This window comes from Macaca mulatta, chromosome 7, assembly GCF_049350105.2.
Source record: "Macaca mulatta isolate MMU2019108-1 chromosome 7, T2T-MMU8v2.0, whole genome shotgun sequence".
Taxonomy (NCBI): Eukaryota; Metazoa; Chordata; class Mammalia; order Primates; family Cercopithecidae; genus Macaca; species Macaca mulatta.
The window spans coordinates 10731910-10746425 of record NC_133412.1 but is presented as its reverse complement, the minus strand read 5'-3'; the positions used below and the strand labels follow the sequence as shown (position 1 = coordinate 10746425).

General features: G+C 42.2%; 1 protein-coding gene across 1 annotated transcript in view; it reads right to left on the bottom strand.

Annotated features, from left to right (window-relative positions):
* The window catches only part of RYR3 (ryanodine receptor 3), a 566953-nt gene that overhangs the window by 306503 nt on the left and 245934 nt on the right, over positions 1-14516 (bottom strand). Inside the window, exons 9-10 of the mRNA XM_028850703.2 lie at positions 12727-12801; positions 10620-10776 (exon numbers count right to left, since the gene is read on the bottom strand). Of these exons, the coding sequence (XP_028706536.2) occupies positions 10620-10776; positions 12727-12801 (232 nt within the window). The remainder of the gene's footprint in view (positions 1-10619; positions 10777-12726; positions 12802-14516) is intronic.

Sequence of the window (14516 nt, the reverse complement as noted above, 5' to 3'; positions counted from 1 at the left end):
CATGGCTTTGCAAAAAAAAAAAAAGATCTGTTTTTCTGGAGTCACTGAAATAAACGAATCATGATTCTGTATAGAAAGGAGTGTTTCTGTGTCTTTGTTCTACAAAACAGCATCGGCTTCCAAATTCTATGGTAGTCGCTGCAGTGGCCACTTCTAATTTAATAGAACGGCGGCAACAAACGAAGATCTAGAGACAAAATCCATATGAAAAACAACCTAATTCAACCTTAAACAGTAATGATAAATCAGTAAAGGAAATTAAAGAGCTAGGTGATGGAGAGGCTTGATTTTATTGACAGCACATTGGTGATTTTCTTTTGATTTGAGTATGAACTAATGCTCCCTTCTGTTTTTACCTGAATATGGCCCCAGCTGCAGCCACCCTACTGCTAGAAATGGAAATGTTCTAAAAAATAGAGCTAATCCAATCATTCTCTTTCAATAACTCCCAGGTTCCTATGGAATACAATTGTTATCTCTAAAGTTCTTATACCCCAAATGCTCTAACCAAATTGGACTAAGAGTACTTATATTCATGTGCCAAATATTCCCCTTCTTTGGGCCTTTACTGACATTATACTTTCTGTTTGGAATTCCCCTGCTTCATCTTGGCATCTCTACATCTGTATTGTTTATATTTCATATCTTCTGTATATTGTGGTATTTCGATATATTTTTGTTTTTAATTTTTTATTGCTAAAAAATTAAGACAGTAAAATTTGCTTTCACTGGTGTACAGTTCTACCAGTTTTGACAAGTGCGTAAGTCATATTGCAACCCCTTTAGACAAATATAGAGTAGTTTCATCATCCCAAAAGAGTCCCCCAGGCTCTCCCTTTGAAGTCAGCTCTCCTCTCTCCTGGGCAACCAGTGATCTGTTTTCTGTTCCTGTGGCATCGCCTTTTCTAAACTGTCACAGGAACACAATAATATATACAGCTGTTTGATTCTGACTTCTTTCACTTAGCATAATCTATTTAAGATTTATCCATTTAGTATGTATACCAGTAGTCTGTTCTGTTTTATTACTGAGTGGTATTCCATGGCATGGATATACCACAGGCTTTTAATCCATTCAACAGAGGACATTTGGTTTACTTTCACTTTTTGGTAATTATGAAGAAAGCTGCTATGAACATTCAGGTACAGACTTTTTATGAACATAACTTTTTCATTCCCCTTGGGTAAATGTCTAGGAGTAGAATTACTGGGTCACTGGAGAGTATATGTTTAACTTTATAAAAACCTGCTGAACTGCTAAACTGGTATTTTGATATTTTTAAAACTTTCTGGCTGGGGAGAGACTGCCTTTCTGGTTAGAGACAGCAAAGGGCTCAGCTGCACGCCTTTGATATGCAATCTAATCAATTCACAACCAGACGTCCTCTAGCTGGCTCACACGTTCCAGGAGGCGATATTCCTCTGCCTTCCCAAGGCCAGGTACTAGGTAGATAGGGACCACCTCTATAGCTTAGAGTCCCCTGAAATTACTCAAACTAGCAAATCCCAAACTGTTTACCCAGCCCTGCCTTGCCTTAACCACGGAAACCCCAACAAAAGTGGTAGCAAAGGTTGTCACCTTGCTTATGCCCCTTGTCTGCCTCCTGACCAAAGCTGGTGCTTTCCTATGTGACCCTGCGTGGCGTGGCACGTCTCCTGTTGCTAGGACCTGTGAGTATAATAAACTTTGTTTTCCTAAGCCTCTCCTGCATCTCCTCACACGGCTGCACCTGACTGATGATCACATAAAGGAACACAGCACACCTCATCCATCAAGCCTTCTCTACTTAGCCAAAGCCGGAGGATACCTGTACACATTCTCTGATCTCATGGTTTTGTGGACCCTGCAGGGACTGTCCTTCCAGGGCTAGCCAATTCCTAAAAATGGTAAAGGACTCATCCGGGAGCACACCTTTTATATGCAAACCAATCCAAAGCCCATAAAGCCAACCTCCTCCTTTACCTTCTGGACCCCCATTCCCATAGCCTAATCTCCCCAGGGCTGGTACCAGACAGCCAATAGCAACTCCCATGCTCCAGAGGCTGCTGAAATTATTCAAAGTAGTCAACCCTAAGCCTATTTATCCTGCCTAGCCCATCTCTTTCTATGGAAACCAAGAAAAGGCTCTTTCCCCCGGCTTCCCCTCACTCTCTCTTCCTCCTGGAGGATGGTGCTTCTCTGTGTGGCCCTGTGTGGTATGGCGTGTCCATTCCTCTTGGGAATGGAGTCAAACAAGTGTTCTTTTCCAATGCTGATTGTCTCCTGATTTGTTGGCTTCATCACACCTGAATAATAAAATCTACATTTTAAAAACAGGTATTATTGTTGGGATACTAGCTGCCCCCTGGCAGATTGAAAATGCCAAAGGTGTAAAACTGGAATTTCTTTGTCTTTGTACTTCATACAATGCTCTGCTTAAAACTGGTTGCAAATCATTTGTTATTGTTTTACTGTTCTGCAGGCATTCAATCTATATCTGTTTATTTGCATCAACCCTGTTTATGTTAGATGATAAGCTGATTCTAAGAAGGAAGAGGTTATCTGGCCTAATATGTGTTGAAGGGCAGTAATCATTATCCTCTGCCTCCACTGACACCTTATTAAGGAAATGCTCATGACCACATCATAATTGTCATATTAGTATTTGGCTGAGATGATCAAGTTGCTACGATTGGTTTAATATTCCTGGAATATTAAATGTTTGGCTGGAGATGATCAAGTTGCTAAGATTGGTTTAATATTCCTGGAAGGATGAAGAAAGGAGCTAGAACTAGGCCAGGCGCAGTGGCTCACGTCTGTAATCCCAGCACTTTGGGAGGCAGAGGTGGGTGGATCATGAGGTCAGGAGATCAAGACTATCCTGGCCAACATGGTGAAACCCTGTCTCTACTAAAAATACAAAAATTAGCTGGGTGTGTTGGTGCATGCCTGTAATCCCAGCTACTCAGGAAGCCAAGGCAGGATAATTGCTTGAACCAGAGAGTTGGAGGTTGCGGTGAGCCAAGATTGTGCCACTGCACTCCAGCCTGGCAACAGAGCGAGAGTCTGGGAAGGAAGGAAGGAAGGAAGGAAGGAAGGAAGGAAGGAAAGAAGGAAGGAAGGAAGGAAGGAAGGAAGGAAGGAAGGAAGGAAGGAAAGAAGGAAGGAAGGAAGGAAGGAAGGAAGGAAGGAAGGAAGGAAGGAAGGAAGGAAGGAAGGGAGGGAGGGAGGGAGGGAGGGAGGGAGGGAGGGAAGGAGGGAGGGAGAGAGAGGGAGGGAGGGAAGAAGGAAGGAGAAGATGGTGCCACTGCACTCCAGCCTGGCAACAGAGTGAGACTCTGTCTCAAAATAAATAAATAAGAAAAGAAAAGAAAAGAACAGAAGAGGGGAGGGGAGGGGAGGAGAGAGAGAGAGAGAGAGAGACGGCGGGGGGCGGGGTGGAGAGAGAGAGAGAGAGAGAGAGAAGGAAAGAAAGAAGGAAGGAAGGAAGGAAACTAGAAGATGGTGCCAGTGCACTCCAGCCTGGCAACAGAGTGAGACTCCGTCTCAAAATAAACAAACAAACAAACAAATAAATAATAAAGAAAGAAACCAGAACCAATAGTTGCCCAGTGCCTGGTTCAAACTAGGTATTGTGCTAAGTACTTTACAATGAAAACACCATCACGTGAATTTACCAAGGACCTACAAAGTGGTATGTATCATACATGACACTTTACATTTTCTCTAAATCTTTCAATAGCCCTATGGCTTTTATTATCCTACTTTATAGATGATAACACCGAGGCTTGCAGAGTTTGAGCAACTTGCTCAAAGCCACATAGCTGTAAGCAATAGAACATAATCCAAAATCAGGTACAATTCCAAAGCCAGGTATAATTCATTTGAACAGAATTATCTGAATGGTTACCATTACCAGCAGCACAGTTAAGTAATTAATTGTACCAATAGTTTAGTTGCTTAAAGGTTAATATGAAGAAAAAGTTGAAAACATATACTATTAAAGGCCGGGCACGGTGGCTCACACCTGTAATCCCAGCACTGTGGGAGGCCGAGATGGGTGGATCACGAGGTCAGGAGATCGAAACCATCCTGACTAACACAGTGAAACCCCATATCTACTAAAAAAAAAATATTAAAAATTAGCCAGGCGTGGTGGTGGGTGTTTGTAGTCCCAGCTACTCGGGAGGCTGAGGCAGGAGAACGGCGTGAACCCGAGAGGCGGAGCTTGCAGTGAGCTGAGATGGCACCATTGCACTTCAGCCTGGGTGACAGAGAGAGACTCCGTCTCAAAAAAAAAAAAAAAAAAAAAAAAAAAGAAAAAAAGAAAATGGCTTTAGGTTCATACAGATTTTAAGAGTTATACATATAAATCAACAAGCACAACAAAGTATGGTCTATATTCAGAGTACAATTGGAGTTTGGAAGAAAAAACAGCTCTATCAGGGGAGTAAGGGATGGTTTTATACAAGAATTTCTACATGACATGAGTGCAGCCAGGGTAGAGAGGAGTGAGGGGTAATGAGGAAGGGATTGGCTTTCTAGTAAAGGGGCATGGCACGGCAAGCAGAACGCTGGAATCCAGAAAGAGATGAGAGCAAAAATTAAGGACTCTGAACTCTATTCTACAGGTTCATATTTCTGAAGCTCATGTTGTTAACAGACTTCATATGGGAAAAAGATGACTGTGGACAAATACCGAATCTTCTTCTAAGAGTCAAAGGGAATACTGTGATCGTATAAGCTCTTGTTTGTCCTATGGTAAAAACAAAACATCATCATCAATGAAAAAATCAAAATGACCTATTGAACTCGAATGCAGCATCTTGTTTATTTCTTCCCACTATTATCGTTGTTTGGAATACCTTTTGGGAAAAGCTAGTGTAGGTAATGGAAAGCCACTGAAACACAGAGTTCCATCTTAGAATAACTGTTCTGGCATCCACGTGAATGATGGGCTGAAAAGACATATGGCTGGAGATGGTTGAGTTGTAGGTGACACCATTAGTATCTAGGATGATACGTGGAATGAAGTAGCTTCTAATTCATGCCTATTAATTAGAGTGAAATGTGTTATTTAATACAATTAAGCCACCTGTGTTTACAGATGACAAGAAAGTACCTTTTACAATACAGGACTGTAGACACCCAGAAATGTTTCAGAGGAAAAGTAGATATGGGAAGGCAGAGTCCATTCATGGATGCTGGGGTGAGCCTTCAAGAAACTCCTGGTTAGCCCACTATTTCCAGGTGTCTCTGGAGAAACCTTGAGGAATCACCTTTGGGTTTGTTTCCATATCAACATAGCCCCCTTAAGACTTTCTCATCTAGAATTTGAGATCTTCGTATTGCCCTTAAAAACCACACACTGCAGGACATTGATAAGAGTCTAGCTGACTCCAAGCTTTGTGTGGGAAGAGGAGGAACGCCTTCCTCTGTTTACTACATGCTGGGAAGCAGATTCATCTGCCTTATTGGGGAAGGCGTATTTCTTGAGCAGAAGTCACTGTACTGGGCTCTTTTCTCCGTATTTCTCATTTAACCCTTGGCACCACCACCTTGAGATAAGCAGCACTACTTCCATTTTATGGATAAGAGAACTACCAGGTCATCTTCCTGGTCTCATTTAATTTTCACAGCAATCTTTCAAGACACACTTTAAAAAAAAAATCTATATTTTTCACAAAACATATGAACAGCATATGGCAGAGCCAGGGTTCAAACCCAGGCTTCTTCCACTTCAAAGCCCAAGGTTTTCCTTGACTGACTCTCTATTTGGTCCACTTGGAACAATAAACTCTAGAGAAAGCACATCCGTTTAAAGTTTAAAAATCCTTTGTAGATTTTATTGAAAATGAAGCTGCAGTAAGTGATGTTGTCTTTAGGCATTTGAATCTTACTATCCGTATTTTCTTCTCTCCCCTTCCCTCCTTTGCTCCATACCCTCCCTTTCCCCAGTGGATAACTTGGTGAGAAAATGGAGCAAGCAAGGGAACCGGCAAAAACAGTGCTGTTCTGCACCAGGGTTTCAGAGACAGGTGAACCATGAGCCCAGCTGTCACCTTGGTTAGGGGTGCCATGGCTGCCGAGGTTAAACGGCATGTGAAAGGTAGGCAGGGAAATCACATTTGGCTAAGAACACCATGCTCAGCACATAGATATTTCATAAATGTTTACTAAACTGAATTTAATGTTTTTATACAGTCAGGAAAAATTTCCTCTAATTGGGAACAGGGATAGCTCTATACCCTTACACTATGAAATAGGCAACATTTGAGATTCTAGCCCAATCATTCAGGATGTATGGTGTAGTCATTTAAAATGGCTTTTTAAAGCACTTTTAAAGTGGCTTTACAGTAAGTGGCTATACATAAGGCCTGCTTTAACATTATTAATTCACCCTTCCCTGAAAAAAATTCAATGATGTAAACTGACATTGAGTCATGACATCTAAACAGACAATATTGCCATGCCAGAGTAAATATTAAATCACATTATCTGAAATCCTTGTGGGAATGGCCTTGCAATGTCAAGACCATGGAAAAATGATGTGAAATCAAGTTCATAGAAATTTGTCTTATATGTTCAAAATAAAATGAACCTCTCTCATTGGGTGTGTACTGGGAAGAGATTACAGTAGCAAAATGATTACACAAGGATGGCAGGATGTTTCTATGACGACAATAGAGGCTAGAATGAAATGGATTTCACTCTATTTCAAGGTACGACCACACTGATGTAACCCTTCAAGCAAGCATTTTTCAAACTTACTACAAGAGATTCTAGGATGCAAAAATAAAGCAGGGTGGGGTATGTGTGGTCCTTGTCATCCAGCGCCTCCCAGTCAAGGAAGTGATGGCCTTAAGAACGCATGAGCAGGTTTTCCTCTCACAAAGAGCACTTAACACTTGCCTGAAAGCATGAGAAGGTGCTCACTGTGGTAGACTGCAGAGGGGCAAAAGGTATTCCAGGCACAAGTCTGGTGGTGATTAGAAAAAAACAAGCATGTTCCAAGACTGAAATAGTATGCTGGGGCTCAAGGCAGCCTCAGGCAAGTGGCAAGAGACACAGTGGAAGGGCAGGCAGCTGTCAGGTCTGAATGATCTTTTATGAAAGACTTCAAATGAGGTGCAAATTGATGAAGAATTGTGTTCCAGGTCTCACAGAGGGCAGATGAGAATCAAGGCCCAATCTAGGCTAACTTTGAAGCCAGGCTGTGTCTTACACAACACCACTCTCAGATCAGAGGGATAAGGCTGGGATGCTGTGTTTTGGAAGTAATACTACATCCTAGCCCTCCAATTTGAGTTGCATCATCTGCTGAAGTGGGGGAAGGAGGACCTTGATCAAGATCACATCCTGCTCTTTATTCTATGTGATTTGTATAGCTTGCTCCAAGTCTTCAGTCTGATTCCATTTGAGCCAGGCCCGGGCCGATAACTGCAGCTGGTTCTCGGACTTGGTCACCTTTCAGCAAGGCTCAATCACACCTCCACCTTATCATGCACATACAAGATGCACTGGGGCACCTGCCATCTTCCTGGTAATGGCAGGCTGCTAAGGATGTTAGCACGCACCTGCAGCTGTCCAGTGGCCCCCAATTTAGTAGTCATAACCGTCGCAGGCTAATGCAACCTGACAGAAAATGTGGGCTGGGAAGCTCATCATTACCAAATGACTCACAGCCCAGCACACCCGGTGTCCTCCCAAAACACGTAACTAAAGCCCCAGCAGTGATCTTCCCAAGAGTCTCTTTTTTCTCTTTTGCAGATTCTCCAACATACGGAGAGGATCAGAAGAACACCCTGCTTCCTCACCCTCTGCCCCAGTCCCATGGGAGACAGCTGACTGTCTCCACCTCTCCCTCAGCCTTCCCAACTCCTGTGCCACCACACAGATCCTGAACCGCTATCTCAGGCTACTGTTTGCCGCCTGCTCTGTCACATAATGCCTGTCACAGGCAAGGGCTGGCCAGATGATTCAATGTCCTTACATTGTTGAGAAACAGAGCCCCAACCTCTTTCTGCTGGGTATTGTCACTGGTGGCCGGCGATGGGAAGCACAGAGAGTGCATTTCAGGAAAACCTGTGCCCAGCAAGGCAAGAATACGCTTACTAGGCAGGCACATGGAAGCCCAGGAAAATCAGGGCCTCTCCAGTGCTCTCCCTGCAGTTATTTGGATGGTGTATGAGAGAGTTATGTGTTCTCCACATGTTCTTTCTTTTTGTGCAGCTTCACAGTCTAAGGTGCCAAAGCCCTGCCCACACAACGTCCCAAAGAAACCCTGACATCCAGTGGGAACACAGCCATATCTCGGCCTGCCATAGAGCCTAGGCCATTTTAATTTCAGTTCCTTTCAAATTGAAATGAAGGTAGCTGGGTTGAATACCACTGCATGGAGACTTATTTAAAATCTCCAGCATAGTGACTCCAGTGAAATGTCACCACACTGCCAAGTGCACAGGACAGTGTGACTCACGGGTGACTTTTGCCTCCAGCTCTGCTATGCCGACGGCCCCCACAGTACCGTGACGACTTTCCAGCCATGCCCTGCTTGCCTCCCCATACATGGAAATGGAGGAAGTTGGGGAGATAAGCAGTGCACCCTTTGAAGGGAAATGTATTCAGAGGCCAGAAGTGATGCCAAGTGGAAGGAGTGTGACAAGGTCTCTATGGGGCTCTGAGCCTTCCTTGCTTCCCCCAGAGACCACGGCACAGTGCTGAGCCACGCTCCACAAGGCTGAGCCAAGAACGGAATAGAATGCAAGAGTCCCCTTGGAACAGGACCCTGCCAGCTGCCTGGAAGGCCGCCTGACCCTGCGCTGGAAGAAAAGCCCCTTTTTGAAATGCTAAAGACCCCGAGGTCATTGCTCTATCCTTGGCAGCATACCCCGAGTGGGTCAAGGAGAAAGGGGGAGAATGCTCAAATACAGAAAGGGCCAAACTGGCATTCTTAGAAAAACACTTGCTTGGTCATTAGCCGTGATGAGTCATTTCTTGTTTTCCACCTCCCTCTTTTACTCCCACCCACCTTCAGCCCCCACTCCACGTTCCAGTCTCTGTTCTTACGACTTTTCTGTTGCTTTGTTTCACTGATTCTTTCAGAAAGTTGCACTGCTCTAAATCACTTCCTGGAGGCAAAAATGTTTACTAAATAGGTATCAATTTGAATTTAAAGAATCCCTCTTGTGTTGGCAATCTAAAAAAAAGAAGAAAAAAAATGATAGCAACGTGGGGAAGATGTGCTCAGAAAACCAGAGTCAATAGCCATTGGAAGAGAAGCAGATGGAAGATAACATCTGAGAGATGGTTAGGAAGATATGAACAGGAAGATCATGTCTTTTAATATTTGGAATAAAGATACGAAAAAAGCCCAATTCTGATACAGAGCAATATTAAAGAGAAAAAAATTACATGCCAAAGAGTTTCTCTGCCTAAAAAGACCACAGAAGCACAAAATGAGGGGGAAAACAGACTCTGAACCCCTGCACCAAAGAAGGCCAGTGCTGACTATTTTCTTCAGGTGCATTAGGAAGCAGAGATGCCCCCATAGAAAATTCAGCTGTCAGCCTCACCCCTAGTCCTACACAAGCAGAATCCTCAACAACCCTTGAGTGAAATCACGGTGAGAACACACATCAAGATTTATTTCTGGAAAAGAGCAAAGAATGAAGCTAAAGGTGAAGCTCCCAAAGGAGACATTGAGCTATACTCTTAGGAAGCGCAGACTTCCTGATAACTGTGCCCACATCTGTGCAGAGCCTTTCTCATGCTTGGATGATCTTTCCAGAACACTCATAAAGTGACAGACCATCCAACTGTCTGTCAGAAGTTAGCTCAGCATGTAATTCTGACCGTTCAACTAGATCCAGCTCTGAGTTAGAGAGAGTCGAAGCCTAGTTGAACATTAAAGGTGGCTGAACATTAAAAAAGAATAGTTGTCCACATACACATCAAATGGTAAAGCCATTAATTCAAGGTTAACCTAACTACCAGAGGATCCATTCTTAATGAAGGTTTGGGATGGATAGGAGAGAGCTGAGAGATCTGGGGAGTAGGAATAGCTAAGGGAAAGAATGGGGAAGGTAGTAGTAAATTTTATCATATAAATATTAATAACTGCAAGATGATGTCATGTCCAGAATGTGTTCTCTGCATCATTTTAAAAACTTAAAACAAATAAAGCACTGAAACTCATGCTTTTTAAATTTAAACCTTTTTAACAAATTACCTTTTTATTTAAACAAATGTAGCTCTGAAACTCATGTCTCCATGCTACTATTGCTTTAAAGGAGTGAAGAATATAACTTGGAAGTTATTAAAGACAACTCAGAATGCACTAAACAACAACAATAGTTTCCAATAGCCTTTGAGCAACAATGTCCATTCCTATGATCCTTGGATTTTCCAGGACTGTCCACACACTCCTTTTGCTCAAGACTTCAACCTTCATCCAAGGTACACATTCCTCCATGAACTCAATTCAAAAGATAAAAGAAGAAAGTGTTTATCTATCTTAGGTCAAATTTCCAACTCTGCTTTGTTCCAGCCTACTTTCTTTCCCAGTTATAGCTCTACCTGGAGGTGTCTGAGTTTTCACTTTTAGAACAGGGTCAAAGTCCACTTTATCACACCTTACCTTTGATGCCCGGAAAGAGAAAGCTGTGGACTTGGTGTCTGCCTTTGCCCGGTCTTGTAGTATAAGGCCTTGGTCTTCTGTCAAGGCCAGGTAGTGGCCTGTGGTGAGATGCCGGAGTCGAAAAGCCTGGCCCCATCTGATGTTACTGCCACTCCAACTGGGCAGATGAAACAGACAAGAAATTGCATTTATACAAAAATAAGTCCTTTTCAGTATTTACCCTGCACTTTCTTACACATGCTAGCAGACTTATAACCCTTCTGGTGTCCATCCTTAAGAGAAAAATGCACCAGGTTCCTGGCTTGCTGTAGGATTTCATGTCTGCCTACAACCCAGCCTAGTGCTCGCTCTTGGTAACATCAACAAGGAATGATCTCAAAGGCAGGTCAGTGGCTTCATTCAACTGGAAGTCCCAGGTTTCCAATTTTTCCTTCACTCCACTGAAAGGTCTTGATGCAAATAATCACAAATCAATGGGAAGCTTGTCTTTGAATGGAAACTTGTTTCTGGAAAAGCCTTTCCAAACCTGCCATCTGAACTAAAACGTATTACTACACAAAGAGTCCTATCTTCAAGGGAAATAGTAAAAATACCTGCACAGCTTAGACTTGCCACAGACAGACAATAAACAAGCATAATGAGTCAACACTGAATTATGTTAAAAGGAGATAAATTCTGTGGAAAATAAGTAAAGCAGGATAAAAGGATTAAGACAAGGGAGAACTCATATTGAATACTGTCCTCTTAGTGGTCCTTCATCAAAAGATTAGCACTCAGCAAAAGTTACATTAAGTGTTATGGAGAAATTATCCACTGAATAATCTAACTCAAAATTTATCTCTTTAAAATATTTGCTCATATGCAAAATACTTATCTCTTAAGAATATAAGGTTTAAGAGATATATGTGTGACATTTTAAAACCACTCTGCACTTTGTCCAACTTTTTGAAGCATCAATAAATCCAAATCACATTGATAAAAGGCTTAAATTCTTCATGTCTAGTTCTCTGGGGAAATGAGCAAGCAATCACAACCAGAAGTACATATACATACCTATTTTGACCTCTTAAAAAGTCCATTAAGCAATAACTAAGGGCTAATATCCTGAGAACAAGAGTATGTTACTCTCAGATTTTTAATGGGTTTGGAAAGAGGATGTAAATGACTCAAGTCAGTTAATAAGTGCATGCTCCTTAAAACTGGCATTCCTTAAACCATCAGCTGCCAATTTCTCAGAAAAAAATGTGTGCATGTGTGTGTATGGTGTAAGAGAAGTCCTAATATTACCTTCTGATTGCCAATGGATTATCTTCAGGGCCCCTTGGGGCATATACCCTGCATGAGAGAGACTTATTTTGAACATATTTTCAGGGAGAGATTGAACAGAAAGAACTAGAGGGAAAGGCAGAGAAGGAAAATCAGAGGGCGAAACTTAATCCTCCTCTCTCACTCCAAGCAGTTTAGCTCTAGCCTAACTTACAGACCCTCTCAGCCCATATAAAGGTCCTGCACTGAAAGTGATCCCCCTTCAGTGGTTTGAAGTTAAGCGACCACCCGTGGTTATTCAAGCTTGCGGCTGCAAAGTCTCAGCCTCCTGTTCCTTCCACCAAGGGACAAAACTGTCTCTGAAAAGTTCTAGTAAGTACCTTTTTCTTCATACCTACATACCCAGTGACGTTTACATCTTCCTTATCTTACGCCATTGTGACTACCTGTCTGTGTGCCATTTAAAGCTACCTGTCCACTGTAGCCAACAAAGCTACTAAGAGGAGAGAGAAGACTTATCTGGGTTCCAGAGAACCTGTTTAAGAAAACAAATGGGAGGACTTGGATGGCTTTCAGTGGCCTTGTCTGAGCTTTCCTTTTATAGTCAGCTACCGCAAGGGCAGAAAAGCCTGCCAGCCTCAGAGTCAACACAGTGGCTTTGGAAACTGTGTGTGTGTGTGTTCTTTAAAAACAAAGTCACAGAAATATCAGAACTTAGCTCTAGACAAAGGACTTGAAGGAGTTTGCCAGGTGATACGGGATGAATGAAATATTTAAGAGAACGGCCTATTATTGAAAAAGAAAGCAATCTTGAAAAGGGTACTCCCAGGCCCTCCATTACCTTATCCGAAGTGGTTCCACTCTCCACAGAGACCTGGCTCGAGTCCCAGCTCCCCCAGCTTCGTAGAATATCCTCCTATGAGCAGAGTTGGAGATCAGCACCCGGGTGAAGAACAGCTCCCTGCAGAGGCTGTTCAGGCACCCAGCTTGTGTAAGCCCTTTTGGAGTCAGCAGAATGCAAAGCCAGAATAAGGAGGATGGTTTCACGGTCTCACTCTCTCAGAAAGGGTCAAAGCAGCTAGAGGGGAGGGAACTGCTCACCATATCCATATCATGGACATTTATGCATCATCAGGTACACAAGGAAAAGGCAGGAAAAAGAACATCTCCATTTCTACATCAGGAGTCACGATAGCCCAGTTACACCATGACGGCAGACACAGAATGCTCCAGTTCCTTCAGGTCAAGCTCCTTGATGTAGTTTTATATCTTTAAAAAGTGTATTTGTACTTTAAAAACACCTATTCGACACAGTGTGAACTCATTTCCATCGTTCTAGGGCACTTTATCCTCAGCTGTTACAGTGTTCACGATTTTATTACTGTACTCTTGCTTCCTTTCCTGTGTTACGAATCATCTTTTAATGTGTTTTGAAATAAAATTTTTATTTTAGAAAAATGTTAGGTTTATAAAATAGTTACTAAAGATAGTCCAGAGAGTTCCTGCATGATCTCACTCAGCTTCTCCCAATGTTATCATCTTACATTACCAAGGTACATTTGTCAAAACTGAGAAACCGACATGAGTATGTCATTACTAGCTAAACTCAAGACTTTATTTGGATTTCACCTTAATTTTTCCCGCAAACTTTTTTTTCAGTTCCAGGATATAATCCAGGATACCACACTGCGTTTAGCTGCCACGTCTCCCGTTTATTCTGATCTGTTACGCTTTCTAAACAGTCTTGCCTTGTTTCTCATGGCTTTGACAGTTTTGCGGAGTACTGGTTGGGCATTTTGTGAAATGTGTCTCAACTTGGGTTTGCCTGATGTTTTTTCCAGTGATTAACAAAGCCTCAGTTTTTAAAGTTTTATTTTAAATAAATTCTGTATAACCTGTGATTGGGCCAGGCTGGTCCACATTGTACAAAATTCACAGTTTAAGAGCATGTCTCAAGAACAGCGGTCCCCAGATTACCTGGTATACTGAATCCAGCCACTTTTTGAGAATCTTGTGACCTTTAATCAAAACTGATTATTTAAGTGCATTTACATTCACTAACTTAAAATCCTACCTCCACCAGAGAGAATTTGCATGTATCACAATTGAATTGATCAAACTCCAGAGGAATCTGGATTTAGATTTTAGAGACAAGAGTTAATCAATAGTGGTAAAAAGAAAATGTATACTTATTTTTTTTTCCTGGAAAAGTATCATAATTATGAGTCGATTCAAAATGAGCCTGGAAGTTAGACCTGGGTTTGAATCTGGTAGCTGTGTGACCTCGGGCAAGCCCCTTCAACTCTCTGTGTCTCCGTTTGCTTATCTAATCAGGGTACTTATATAACAAGGTTGTGAAAATTTAAAGGGCTTTTAAAAAATGTTTAGAAAGTGCTTTTTATAAATGTTTATAAACATGCATAGAGGGACACATTAATTGGACAGCAATCAATGAAACATTACATCAACAGTGGTTACCTCTGGAAGGTGGGAATATAAAGGCTATTTCTCAATCTTTCTCTAATGTACATGTTATCGGGAAATGCCCAGTAAATATTAGGAAAGAAAATCCGATACTGCTTTCGAGTTCCTACACCCCAGGTGTGTCTGTACGAGGCCTAGAACAGAAAT